The sequence below is a fragment of the Boleophthalmus pectinirostris genome, unplaced genomic scaffold (assembly GCF_026225935.1).
Source record: "Boleophthalmus pectinirostris isolate CB_2022bp ecotype Guang Dong unplaced genomic scaffold, ASM2622593v1 HiC_scaffold_4, whole genome shotgun sequence".
Taxonomy (NCBI): domain Eukaryota; kingdom Metazoa; phylum Chordata; class Actinopteri; order Gobiiformes; family Gobiidae; genus Boleophthalmus; species Boleophthalmus pectinirostris.
In genome coordinates this window covers 27,252,493-27,266,954 of record NW_026571353.1, presented here as the reverse complement: position 1 = coordinate 27,266,954, position 14,462 = coordinate 27,252,493, and the positions used below count along the sequence as shown (strand labels likewise).

Below are 14,462 nucleotides of genomic sequence, written 5' to 3'. Positions count from 1 at the left end.
TAAGAAAAACAGACATTTTGACTGTGAGTGGGCTTGCCTCTCCTCTAGGCGATCAGACGTCCCTATTTACCCAGAACAGCCCCAGTTTTGAGCCCTACACTGAAAAAAAAAAGTTGCTGGATTTGCGTAAAAAAGTTATGGACAGCGGTTGCACGCAATAAAATTATGTTTAGGCTTTGAAACTTTTTTCGAACCCCTCTACACATATTTTTCTCGGAACATGAACATCACTTTTTCATGTTGATGAAATTTGAACAAATCATGCTGAATATGCATATTTATCTTATGGTACCTTATCATGAAATGTATAAGTATGTATAATTTAATTTAATTGATCTAATTCTGTAAAAGAATACAAAAACAGTCTTTAGTTTTCTACAGATCTGTATTGTCTTATTTAAAAAGAATCAAACACAAAGAGAGCACAGGGACAGAGACACACAGTTTGGAGCTGGACAGTGTGAAGATTTATTCCAGTGAAGAAGCTCTGGTCTCTGCCTGTGGACACACGAATAACACATGATGATCACATTCTGATGATCTACTCTGTTGTACATGTTTAAATACACTTATAGCAATTATTACTACAATAACAGACCAGAACAGAATCACAAGAACATTAGAACTGTATCTGCAGAAACAAAACTCACCATGTGCTGCTTTTCTTCCTCTAAACACAGTAACAGGGAGGGCATCTGGTATAAAGTCCTCCTAATGCCACATCACCTTGTACAAGTACGATAACAGTTTCAATAGGAAGTTCATTTTGAAAAATTTAAAAATAATTTTAGTTGGTTTACTTACTTTGTTCATCTGTGGTCTGTGTTTTGTTGGTTCTCAAACATCTTCCTTTTTTCTGAAACATCAGCTGTAACATTCATGAACTTCCCCACAGCTCCAGCAGAGCTCTGGACATCACTCTTTGTTTGTAGACGACTCTGGAACAAACACATTCAAATCTTAGTTCAACTGTCACACTCTTGTAGATGGACAGTCAAAAACAATTTGTTTCAAGCTGTCCTTACATTAACTCTAATTTCAAATAAAACAACACAAACATGTTTTAACAATGACGACATTCTAGGCCGGAGAAGCACATAATAAAATCTTTGAAAAGTCTCACCTCCAGATCAGTTCTCATAATCCTCCTGCTCCACACTGTGTGTCTTCTGCTCCTGGAACTCTCCTGTGTCCTGCTACATTTGAATTTTCCCTCCAAAAGTTTTGGGGAGGAGAATTCCAGAGGGAGGAGCCTCACCAGAAATGATAATAAAGTCATGTTTCCTCAACCTGATTAAAACATGCAGGTCTCACATCGGCCACAATCAAGCGATGTTTGTAAGATTTAAACATGCTTGACAGAGAAACGTAAAAAAGTGATGTTATTGTTGTCAAATTTGTTTTTGCAATTTGAGCAACCCCTCTCGGACCGTTTTTTCAGTGTATGTCCTCCCATCAGATTTATCCAAAACCATTGATTTGTCTCAGTTTTACACAAGAAATGTCCCAGGTGTGTAAAGAGGAGAATATATTGTCATTTGTTAACCTAAAATACAATATAAATAAATAAATAAATAAATCCATCAACAGAGGTCCCTCAGATTATCAGTACGATGGATGCTCTTTTCATAATTTTATGTATACCAACCATCCTAACCCATCCCAGGTGTGTCCCAGTTTTTAATTTAGAAAATCTGCTTACCCTACTCTCCACAGACCTGACCTGTAACTTGGCCTGGTTTGAGCTACACGATGATAGAAATACTTATTACCATACCTTGAAACACCTTAGACAAAGCAATAACATCTCCATAGAGGAAAAACATTTCACGGACCTTCCACCAAAAAAGTTACACAATGCACCTTTAACAGAAACCACAGCAAGTCTTGTGACGTGTGACAGCATCTTCTCATCATCATGTTAAATCTAAGTGGTTAGACTTGGACAAACTTTATTGACCCACAAGGAAAATTATTTGGACACAGCAGCTCACACATCAGAATAAATATAATAACAACAAGAAATATAAATGGTAATATTAAATTCAAGTAGCAAAAATAGCAAGAGACTAATTTCAATAAGCCATAATTATATAAATATACACATACAAGTAAAATAAAAAATAGAAATATAGTAATCCAAATATATATCAGCTATATAAAAGAGGTCGTAACAATGCAAAGATGAAATAACATTGAATAAAACTGTTACTTATACATTTAAGTTGATTTTGCTGACTATATCAAAACCAGTAGCATTTGTTGCACAACACCATTCGTTTCTTAGAATCTCAAAAATCATTTAATGTCACAACTTCTCAAAAAGCTTATCCCATCACCCTTAAATGGACACTATGTAACATTTCCTGTGTGCACCACCTGCTTGTCTCCATGGAGATGCAATTGCTCTGTCAGAAATGTTTCACAGTGTGACATTAAACCTGTCTATCTTGCACTGATTTAAGTGCAGGTATTTGTATTGATTAGAAATACCTTGAAAAACATTATTTCTACTTGTAACTAAGCCTGACTTTACCTACTTATATCAATGGAGATACATTTAATGCCATACAAGGGAATCTATCTGGAGACGAAGCAGAAATAGCTCCAGAAAAGGTTCACAGTGCACCTTTTAAGGTCCTATATTACACAAATTTGACTCATGTGAGCTTTGCGTCATGTTATAATGTTGTTACATCATCAAAAACACACCTGGAGTTGTGTTTTCATTCGCACATGTTTGAGTAATCCTGTATTATTAGTCATTAACCTCTGTTCCACCTTGTGATGTCAAGTAATGGTAGTTCTCAAGTTAACAGCTAACTCTTACCTTTCGTTCAGTAGAGATCAGCAATTCCAGGTCTGAAATTATCCAAATGATTCTAGTGAAAATGTATGGAGTTTAAAAACAAGGTGGTGCAGTTTCTATATTACCACCATGCATGATATTACAATGTGGAGTATTTTCAATTTGCAGTCTGCAGAGTCTGTATATTTAACAAATGTAAATGAAACAAAACATATATCAAGGCATGTTTTGATGAGGAAAAAACATGATAACATAGATCAGAATATGGGCTCTTTAAAGAAACAAGCTTACGTATGTATAAAGTGTAATTTCTGCATCAATTTGAAAGATCTTTTTGAATGAATAATAGCTGAGTTTGCCTCTACCATTGACTTCCTTGTTGCTTTAGAACAGAAACCACGCCGAGACTTGTTTCACAGCATAGATCAACCAGTTTCTCAACATCTTTGCATAATTACAAAATACCTTTTTCCGTTTGAACAGTAAAATGATAAAAATTCGTCGAAAACTCCCTGATGTCTGCAGAAAATCTGTTTGGTTCAGCTGTGGACTGGCCTGACCGGCATGTGCAGCAGTCGGGTATTCCTAACTTCCTTTTCTCAAGCCATATCCTCTTCTGACAGAGCGTATAAATACTTCTGCATGTTTATGAGCGCTTAATATCACCTGCTCAACATGACGAACCACTTTGCTGCTATTACCTGCCTGCTTTTTGCAAGTCATGTCACAGCGTTGCCGACAAGATTCAACAAAAACACAAATGACAGACCTATAATTGGTGAGTGAAAAAGAAAAAAGTTAAAAATATTGGTAACAAATTGTAATCTTGTTTTTGTTTCACAGGCATTCTGACCCAGATAGTGACTGATGATGTGATGAAGCCCTATGGAAATACTTATATTCCTACTGGATATGTGAAGTACATTGAATCTGGAGGCAGTAGAGTTATGCCTGTAAGGTAGGTCACCATAAGTTCAGATGGTACAGCAGTGATTCACAAACTTATTACCTCCAAAGTTCCCATACAAATCTAGGACAGAAATTGAAGGGTAGTCATTTAAAGAAGCAAAGCATACAACATTTACTTGAATTACTGGCCTGTCCCCATAGAAAAATATTATCACCTTGACTGAAATGTTCCACTGTATGGCATTAAACATGTTTTTTAGCCTGGTTCTCTCTGGACAGATGTGTATAGTCCTTTGAATATGAAAATGATCAGAGCATTCAAGCAGTGCATCTCATGATCGGTCGCAGCGTCACAACAGCAGAACAAGCTTCCCTGTTCATAAATGCACAAACCACTTCCGTCTGCATTTTTTTCATAATTAAAATAGTCTGTATTAATGCTAAAATAGGCGGAAGTACGTCTGTTTGTTTTAGTTCATTCGGGGTCGGCTTGCACCCAAACCACAGTGCTGCCTTGTGATTGATCAGTCTGCTGATCACTGGTGCAGGACCTGTCACATGCAAATGATTTCACTGGAGCTGATCAAGGCAGATTTTTGTGACAGAGGTGGTGAATCACTATTTTTAGGACTTGAGACTTGACTTGATAAAACTGACTAAGACTTGGGACTCGACTTGGACTTGACGGTCAGTGACTTGGGACTTGAGGCCTATGATTTGTAAAGACTTGGGAACCACTTTTAAATCTGAATTCTTTCTATTCTGACCATAATGATTCACACTAAGATATTGTCCAGGCATTTAAAAATGAAAAAATAACTAAATGACCATAACTTACAATTACAATTTAGTTTAAAAGTCATATCAACTGCAAAAATCTAAACTGTATTTTCTACTTTGGTTTAAAGACTTGAAATGACTTGAAGCTCAAAGCAGATGACTTAGACTTGACTTGGACTTTTGGGTCAGTGACTTGAAACTCGACTTGGACTTCTGTATTTGACTTGGGACTTGAAAAACAAAGGCTTGGTCCCACCTCTGGTTTGTGAACTAACAAAAATAAAAATCGAGAATTTGTCTTGCTGGGAAGGCTAATATTTTTTGCAATTATACAATATTTATTTTCATAATACCTTATACTGAAAGCATAAGGTACATTCTTACTGTGAGTGGAGTCATCTCTCTATAGTCTGTAAATTGGTCTGGTGACTTTACCCACTTCTAGAAGCTTAATGCCATACAGGGAACAGTCAAGATGAAGGCATACGATCTCCATGGAGACAAACATGTGCCAGACTCTACACCAGAAAAGTTGCATAATCCTCCCTTCATCTAATATTACAACACATTACTCTACACGATCTAAGATATATTCTTATTTACACAATGTTTTCTGTGTTTTCCTGAATAGAGTGAATCAGGATGCAGAGTATTATGAAGATATTTTTCAAAAGATAAATGGGTAAGTTAGGAAATGTCAACAAACTCCACTTTAATCTAAAGAAGTTACATACAACAACATATCTTTTTCTCCTCCTTGCCATGTGTGCAGCCTGCTCCTCATTGGTGGAGCTGCAGACCTACAGAACATCCGACTTTGCCAGAGTGGCCAAAATCTTCTTCAAGCTTGCTCTGAAGGTTAGATTCTCTATTGATAAGCACTAGTAGAATTTATAAGTTAGGTTCTGACACTACAAAAAGTGGAGTTCTCCTTGTGTTCGAGTGGGTTTCCTTCCATCAACCAAAAACATTGGTTAATTGTACAGCTATAAGTCCTGAACAAGCCCATCTGGAGATGGGTCCACTGCTCCTGACAGGCTGGACTGAGACATAAAAGGAGGGTCAAATGCTGTAGATTTATTTACCTATATTACGTAAAATTTATGTTTGTGAATTTTAAGCCATGTTATAATGCTGTTACCTCAACAAAAACATACTAAATGAGAGAGTGTTTAGTTTCATTCACACTTGTGTGAGTAATCATCGTTTCTGTCACATCTCCAAAACTCAAAACCTTGTACTGTCATGTAGTGGTTGTTTTCAAGTTAACAGCTACAATATACCTTTGATTCAGTACACTACAAAATCTAATAAGTAGACCTTACTTGAAAAAATCTAAGAAAATGATTACCTTGAAAAATCTCAGTGTAGTGCTCAGTGCTAGCAAGCTCAGTGTAGTGTACAGTAAATTCCTCTTTCATCTAACTAGGCACAGCAAGTTAAGTGCATTTACTTTTCATTCATAGAACTCATGTTGTGAAGCTGGGTCAACTAATCAGTCAGTTCCTCAAATATGAAATATGTAGTAACCTTTACTCTAAAAGTAAATTAACCTTACTTGGTAAAACCATGGAAACTGATTGCCTTGAATTAAGTAAGTAAATGTTACTTATACACACAAGTTAGAGTAAAAACAGCATTTAGATTTGGATCAGATACATAAGGAGTTGAATATGTATTAATTAAAAAAAATATATATATAGCAAAACTTTTATTCAGCTTAAGTTCAAAACACTTCATAACATGTGTAACAATAAAATAATAAAGCTGGGTCATTCCATGTCAACTCAACCAAACCCCCAGACTTAGGTCTCAAAAATGCTGGAAGAAACAAAATAGGAGTACAGGTGTAATCTACCACAGACTGTATGATGGGAGGATATAGAGATGGCCCTAAGATGATCAGGGAATGAGTGGCAGCTGTAGGAAAAACAGGGAGGTAGTAAAAGGAGGACCGGAACAAACTGGGAAACGAAGCTGGACTCTAGGCAATAATACTGTTGAAGCTACTTGTGTAATTCAAGTTGACCTTAGTCTAATTGACAAGTAATGTGCTTTTTTTTTTGCCCTGAAAGTAACTGTTACTTTACCACACTCATTAAGATCCACAAATGTGTAGCTGTGAGTAAAGTTAACTGCCTGAATGAAAGTTTACCCTAGAGTTATGATTTTATAGTGTAGAAATAAGCAATTCAAATATCCTGACATCCAAATGATTCTATAGTGAAAGTGGAGAACATCACAAGGTGGAACAGAGTGTTTTCTGTCTGAGAAAAGAACTCAACTTAAATACGCAAGATGTGTGTGTTAGACATGTGTGAATGAAACGAAACACAACTCCAGCTCTGTTTGTGATGAGGAATCAGAAAATAACATAATATGGACTCTTAAACTTTATTTTGTGTTGCAGGCCAATGATGCTGGAGACTATTTTCCGATCTGGGGCACGTGTATGGGCATGCAGCAGCTGTCTGTTCTTGTAGCTGGAGAGAATCTGCTCTCAAAAACCACAGCGGAAAACGAAGCCATGCCTCTAAACCTCACAGCAGGTAATACCCCACTTATGTTTGTGCTGGGCAAGAGAGGTTTATTTTTAGAGGAAATTTATGCAGAGGACATCATAAGACATTTTCAAACATCACATAAATCACTAGACACAAAACAAATAAAAACATTAAAACATAGAATTTCACAGTATGGTACTAAACCTTCATGGAAACCAAACCAAACCAATTTATAGGTAATATCTCTGGAGAGACGAACCCCGTTCACAGTTGCAATGCTTGTTTTTCTAGGTATTTTTGAGTTATAAAACCACCTCTAACTGATGTAGTTTAATGTCATAATGTGGAACATTCCAGGCAGAGTAATGACATATCCATAGAAACAAGCAGGTGATGGACCCACAACCAAAAATTTCCTAGTGCACCTTTAAGAGTGCAAAATAAAAATCTTTCAGTCATATGCATAGCTAAACCATTTTGAGCCTTGTCAAATTTGACATTGTCAAAGTAGAGGCGTATCTCACATCTTCAAGAAGACTGCTGCAGATTTTAGCTGCATGTTTAGTCCTGGTTTATTTATTCATTTATTTGTTTATTTATTTCATTCATAAAGTATAAAAAGACATCAACAGTAAGACTGATCAAGAGTAATCTTATGTTATCTGCCCCCTTTTCCCATTTCAAGACAATACATCAACACTGATAGTTACATTAAAACATTTCAAATCAGTACATTTCAGTTCAGACACAATTATTAATCAATTGCGAACAGAAATCTTCACTATTATGCACAAGAATTTCGTTTTCTTTGCATTCAATTTTGTGTTTTTTAAACGCTGTCATTGTACTTGATTCTTTTATATCTTTGTCAAGACAATTCCATAAGTTAGCTCCTTTCTTCACTCCATAACCTTTTTTTCTGAATCTGGGTTTTTTGAACATGTAGGTTTCTTTAAATTGTAGGGGCTTGTTCAAACAGTCTTTGAATATTTACAGATAGCACTTTGCTTTATATATTACTTTGAGGAGACTTAAGTCAACAATATCATGCATTTTCAACACTTTAAATTGAACAAATAATGGGTTGGATGGCTCTCTGCAATGATTGTTGGTGATAATTCTCAAGTCCCTTTTTTTGTAAAATAAATAATGACTGTAGGTAAGTTTAGTCTTGGTTGAGACCCAGTTTAGTCCTGGTTAATTAAGTCCTGGTTTGGATGCCAGTCCCTGAGGTCCTCAGAGTGTGAGATGGTTCATATGGCACTAACATATCAGAGATGTACTTTGGTGCTAGGCCGTGGAGAGATTTCTGCTTTTAAATGTTTTCTTAAAATGTATGTACTCACTCTGGCCAGTTGGTGTCAGTAAAGACCAACTTTAACTTTCAATAATGGACAACATCCCAATTGTCTACTTTCTGTTCTTTGTTACATTAGTTACACTTGAATGTATATCTCTTGGTTTCTTTTTATGCTAAATTAACCTTGAGATGTTCATATTTCAACCCCTGAACAAGAATATACTTTATACTGCTACTACTACAACTACCACTACTACTACTTGGCTTACTTATTGAATATTGGAGTTGTTGTTTGTGGTTGTTGTTGAGATTAATTAAAATAAAAAACTTTCTTGAATTTGCAGAGGCCTATTTAAGCAAAATGTTCCAGGACTTTCCAGCACCTCTTATGAAAGCCATCACTCAGGAGCCACTGACCGCTAATTTTCACAACTATGGCCTCACAGTACAGGTATTTTTACAAACACTTCCTCAAAATAGTTAATTCTTTAGTATTGAGATTTTTGTTCTGTATTATTATTATTATTATTATTATTATTATTATTATTATTATTATTATTATTATGCTTTATAATGTTGATTCCTCATCACAAACATACCTGGAGACATCACATCACAAGGAGGAACAGAGCATTTTGAGGTTTGGGGATGTAGACAGACTAATTACCCAAACATACTGTGTGAATAAAACAAAACACAACTCTGGGTATGTTTTTGAGGAGGTCACAACACTCTAACATGGCTTAAAGCTTGAGTCTTTTGTGTGTAATATAGGAACTTTAAACATCTTCACGTTTGCTCTTTCAGACTGTGCTGGAAAATGAAAAATTGAATAACTTTTTCACCATTTTGTCCACAAACGTCGCTGACAACGGAGCACACTTTGTTTCCACTATAGAAGGTTTGAATCTAAAAATTTTATACAAGTTACAAAAAGAAAATGTACAAACCTTACCACTTTTTCTTGGATATTGGCTTCTCGAAAACATGTGATATCAAGTTGTAGCAAAGATTATCTAGCTTTTCTATTCATTTCCAAGAAGAAGTATAGGCCAAGACCAAGTTACACCCCTCCCCCACCAGAAAAATTTACGTAGTGAAACCAGATAACAATGATACGGCAAATTCTATGATAGATCTTCTTATTCTGATCTGCCCTCTGTGTCAGTTTCAAAGCTGTATTAGGCAACTTTTTTGATGGAGGGTCTGCTTTGCCTGGAATATTCCATGGTATGACATTAAACATCTAGAATTTCTTCAATTACTGTTGCTCAAAAATACAATAATTCCTCCTGTGAATAGGGGCAACTCTCCACAGAACTGAACTGTAATGTAGCTTAGAGTTGTACCTGCTTGTCTCGCATGTGATAGACAGGTTTAATCTATACTGTGGAACATTCTAGGCAAAGCAATAACATCTCCATGGAGACAGACAGGTGGTGAAACCTCCACTAGAAGCCATGAACTCTCCACTTACATGAACACAGCCTATCTGGATGACTGCTTTGTGTTTATACCATATTGTAATTTATGCTTTTTATTTATTTATTTTTATTTTCAGGTAAAAAATATCCCTTTTACGGAGTACAGTGGCACCCAGAAGTGAACCGCTTTCAATGGAAGAGCGATAAAAACTTCCCTCACTCGTACAATGCCGTTCAGTTGTCCACTCTGCTCGCTCAGTTCTTTGTCAATGAAGGTAAGAGAAACGAAACAACCATGTTCAAGAGTACCTGTATCGATAAACCTGTTTAAATTACACTGAATAATAAGGGTTTCAAATGAAAAACATGTGGGCACAGAACATCACACAATTCTCACGGTGTTAAAAGCCTGATAATAAAATTGACATATGTTATCTCGCTCTCCTGTTGTTCTCAAAACGTTTCCTTTATTAAAAAGAACATTGTCTGGTTCATATTCTAATGTTGTTTACTCATCAAAAACATGTCTGGAGTTGTTTTGTTTTATTCACACATGTTTAACACACAAACCCTGCATATTGAGACTGTGCTCTTCTTCACTGTGTTTTAAAACTCCATACACCTTCAGTAGAATTATTTTGATAATTTCAGACCTGGAATTACCTGTCTCTACTGAACTAAGGGTAAAAGACAGCTGTTTACTTGACATGGCTAATAATAAAGGGTTACTCAAACATGAATTAAACAAAACACAACTCCCAGTATGTTTTTGATGAGTTAACAGCATTACATCAGGGCTAAGAGCTTGTAAGACTCAATTTTGCGTAATGTAAAACCTCTAATATTTCTTAACAGTATTTAACTTAAAATAGCCTAAAATAAAAGCATGTTGTTTTCATTTTGATGTAAAAAACATGCCTTCTTACTGTGTGCGAGCTTGCATCTCCACAAACCTGACTTTTACGTGAATGTTGTTCTGAAGTACGGTTTTAACTTTCTATTTCCATGGAATCTTGTTACATGTTACATATACAGTGTATTTAAATTATGTGGTAACAAATTGCCTAGTGATTTGTTGACTTAATTTTATGACGTTGAAACGATAAAACTGTATTTAATAGGAATGTAATGATATCCAAATCTCTCGGTACGATATTATCACGATATGCATCTCACCGTACGATATTTATTGCAATATTTTGGAGAGGCTAATATCATTGTAGATGGGACATGTTTCTACTTCTAAAATACCTTGACAAGATTTTGGTGTGAATTATTTCTGTCATTATTTCTGTTTTTTGTAATTTTTTGTAATTATTTCTGTCCAAGAGTAAAAAACATATCTCTTCATGTTGTCTGCACTGAAATGAATCATGGGATATGTAATTCCCGATGTTCATAAGATGTTGCTACTGTAAAACCATGCATTTAAGCAAAGGAACTTTTAATTCGCTATATTGTGACAACCCACGATATTGTTGTGAGACTTTTGATGATACGATATCATGATATTTCGGTTATTGTTACATCCCTAGTATTGAAAAATTTCAACATGGCCTTTAGTCTTTATTTACAGAGCACTTAAAAAAAAAGTGCTTGACTCAGTTGCTGCACACAACCTTTTAGATAAAAAACACAACACTGAATAATACATGACAAAGAAAAGGAATATAAACAGTGAATATGACCAAGAAAAGGAGAGCTTAGGCTTGAATATTACCACGACCACAAGCATTAATTTGTCTAATTTACCTTATTGTGTTGAAGTACACCGGCGTGTGCATTTGTGTATTTGTGAGATTGAACAACAGATGGAATTTAGTGCCTAGTTAATTCAACATGGTGACAGCATATGTCTCATGTACGTTCATTAGCATGCTCTGTCACCACTTTCTTTTCCAAATAAATACATAAATACATGTGTTAACACTATGACACTGGTCCAGTGCATATATATTTTGGATTCTTTGTGGCAGAATTAATGTCATACTCTGTTTTTACAGGTCCTGTTTTATACAAAATGTATTCTTATGAGCTTTAAGCCATGTTAGTTGTGTTTTGTTTCATTCACACATGCTTGAGTAACTATTATTAGTCTGTAGGGATGTAACAATAACTGAAATATCGTGATGTTGTATCGTCAAAAGTCTCACAATAATATCGAGAGCTGTCGCTATATATTGAATTACAAGTTCCTTTCATTAAATGCATGGTTTTATTGTAGCAATGGCTTATAAACATAGGGAACTACATATCCCATGATTCATTTCACATTTCAGCACAAACAACATGAAGATATATTTTTTTTTTACTTGAATTCTTGGGATTATGACGGAAATAATTCACACCAAAATCTTGTCATGGTATTTTAAAAGCAGAAACATGTCCTATCTACAATTATATCAGCCTCTCCAAAATATCGAAGTAAATATCGTACTGTAAGATGCATATCGTGATAATATCGTACCGAAAGAGTTGGATATTGGTACATCCCTATTTGTCTGTACATCTGCAGAGCTCAAAATGCTCTGTTCCACCTTGTGATGTCATGTAATGGTAGTTTTCAAGTTAACATCTTTAACTTTCAGTCAGTATAGAGACGGAAATAACCTAAATTATTATTCTAGTGTAGGTGTATGGAGTTTAAAAACACAGTGGAGGAGTTATAACATAGATCAGAAATACGGGCCCTTTAAAACATGTTTTTGATGAGGAAACAATATTAGAAACATAGATCAGAACATATTTAATACAGAGCCTTTAAAGTACTCTTGCTAAAGTACAATTGCTGGCTACTCTCCTCATCTTTGTTTATGTTTTGTTTTTAGGAAGGAGGAGTTTACACCAGTTTGAGGATCCTCACGAAGAGGAGAAGGTGCTCATTTACAACTATAACCCGGTTTACACTGCCAACTTCACAGCATATGAGCGGGTTTATTTCTTCTGACGCACAGAGATGGTGTGAATGAAAATATGCCACTGCTGTGTTTCGATTGGCTGTCTGCATGAGTCACTGTTGATGAAAATGCTTTCCGATGACAGAACAGCTATTTTTACCCCAGTATTCAGAGATATTTTGCAATAAACTGTTACAAGTGCTTACTTTGCACGAATCAGTGATATTTCATTGTAGTTTTAAATGCCACTTGCATTTTGAGTTTATAAAAAGCATTTGTTTTTTTCTATCTGTGCACATGTCTAATGATGTTACAATGACAATAAAGGAAAGTTATGACTCTTTTCTTAGAGTTCAAAAGTACACACCACGTTTCATTGAAGGAGTAGCTTATAATCGTACTTCATTCATGGTTTTCAGCTTCATATTATAGGCAGTGGTGGAACATAAAAAAGTAAAGTACTGCAAAATATTGAGGTATCTGTACTTTTACTTTTACTTTTACTTCAGTACATTTAATAAGAGGTATCTGTGCTTTCTACTGCCCTACATTTTGAACAGGACTGAAAAGTAAAAGTATTTTTTATTATTGTTTGAGACGTGCTGAAAAGACTTAGCCAGGTTGGCGCCATCCAGTGCCTCCGCTCAGTTTAATTTCTCTCCAGCGACTAAGTCAGGAATCAGAATACACTAGACTACTACACTAGTTTGCAAGAACCCCAGAAGTTGTAGACCGTGCACCGGCCAATCAGTGAAGAGCTGTGAAGCCATGATGTCAAACTCAAGCGCCTGTCTGGGTCCCTTTTATGGTACAGCACAACAGTAAACAACGCAGTCAAGATGGATGTAGACGAAGACAGACATTCTGTGTTGGCAACAATTCCCGAGATCGAGGATTTAAAGCTGGAACAAAGAGAATGTTTGATGAATTTTATCAAGGGGAAAGACATTACTGCCCTTCTTCCTACGGGATTTGGCGCATTAGATATGTCATGACCAAATAGCAGCGATTGGTTAAATTAAAAAAGTACCGCCTACCGTTGAGCAAACGAATCCTAATGCTGTGAGGTCAGACTGTTTCCACAAAGTGAAACCAGCTGATGAATCAGGCAAGAAAAGGCTAGGGAAAAAAATTCAACACAATTCTTGATCAAAATCAGTACTTTGGAAGCTTTATTAGACCTCAAAATCTGTGTGAAATACTTTTACATTTTACTCTTAGTACATTTAAAAGAGGTAGTTTAACATTTTTACTTAAGTTGATTTTTTCATGTGATTTACTTTTACTTGAGTAGGCTATTTATACTGCGGTATCTGTGCTTTTACTTAATTTTTTTTTTTTTTTAAAGTACACTTCTTCCACCACTGGTTATATGTGACAATTTGAGGAATTTTCCCCAGGTCAAATCATTAATTAATATAGCAAAAGCCCTCATTTTTCATAATTTTAAAGTCTTTAGCCGGTCTAAAACTTTAAGAGTAGACATTGTAAACACTGGCTGTGCTGAAAACGGGACAGTCCCAGTTTTGAGTCCTGTGTCCCCTACCTGTCCCTGCAGATTTATCCAAAACCAGTGATTTGTTCCAGTTTTATTCAAGAAATGTCCCAGGTGTCCCTTTTTTTTTGACCAATTTGATCCCTGCCAATAGTAACAAGAGGCATAAATTGTCACTTGTTAAGGTAAAATACAGGAAAACTGCATGTTAGTTATGAATGGGCTGAGTGCGGAACAATTTTCCTTAATTACTTAATTAACTCGTTTCACAGTTTTTTTTTACTTCATATAAAAATACTGTCACGTATATCTATTCTTGTTCTGTCTTTAGATGAAGTCTTTTA

General features: G+C 35.6%; 1 protein-coding gene and 1 long non-coding RNA gene across 2 annotated transcripts; one reads left to right on the top strand and one right to left on the bottom strand.

Annotated features, from left to right (window-relative positions):
• Positions 1 to 649: 649 nt before the first annotated feature.
• Positions 650 to 2,134, bottom strand: LOC129411246 (uncharacterized). The gene is made up of 3 exons (XR_008633221.1): positions 1,124 to 2,134; positions 805 to 938; positions 650 to 726 (listed from the first exon to the last, which is right to left on the bottom strand). It is a non-coding gene; the product is annotated as an uncharacterized LOC129411246 (long non-coding RNA).
• A 1,294-nt stretch (positions 2,135 to 3,428) lies between these two features.
• On the top strand, positions 3,429 to 12,985 carry LOC110167053 (gamma-glutamyl hydrolase). Its single transcript, XM_020932351.2, is given in 10 exon segments — positions 3,429 to 3,587; positions 3,653 to 3,767; positions 5,130 to 5,180; positions 5,271 to 5,304; positions 5,306 to 5,356; positions 6,909 to 7,047; positions 8,647 to 8,753; positions 9,110 to 9,203; positions 9,864 to 10,001; positions 12,555 to 12,985. Coding segments are annotated over 10 exon segments (951 nt in total). The 5' UTR covers positions 3,429 to 3,484; the 3' UTR covers positions 12,674 to 12,985.
• Positions 12,986 to 14,462: the final 1,477 nt, after the last annotated feature.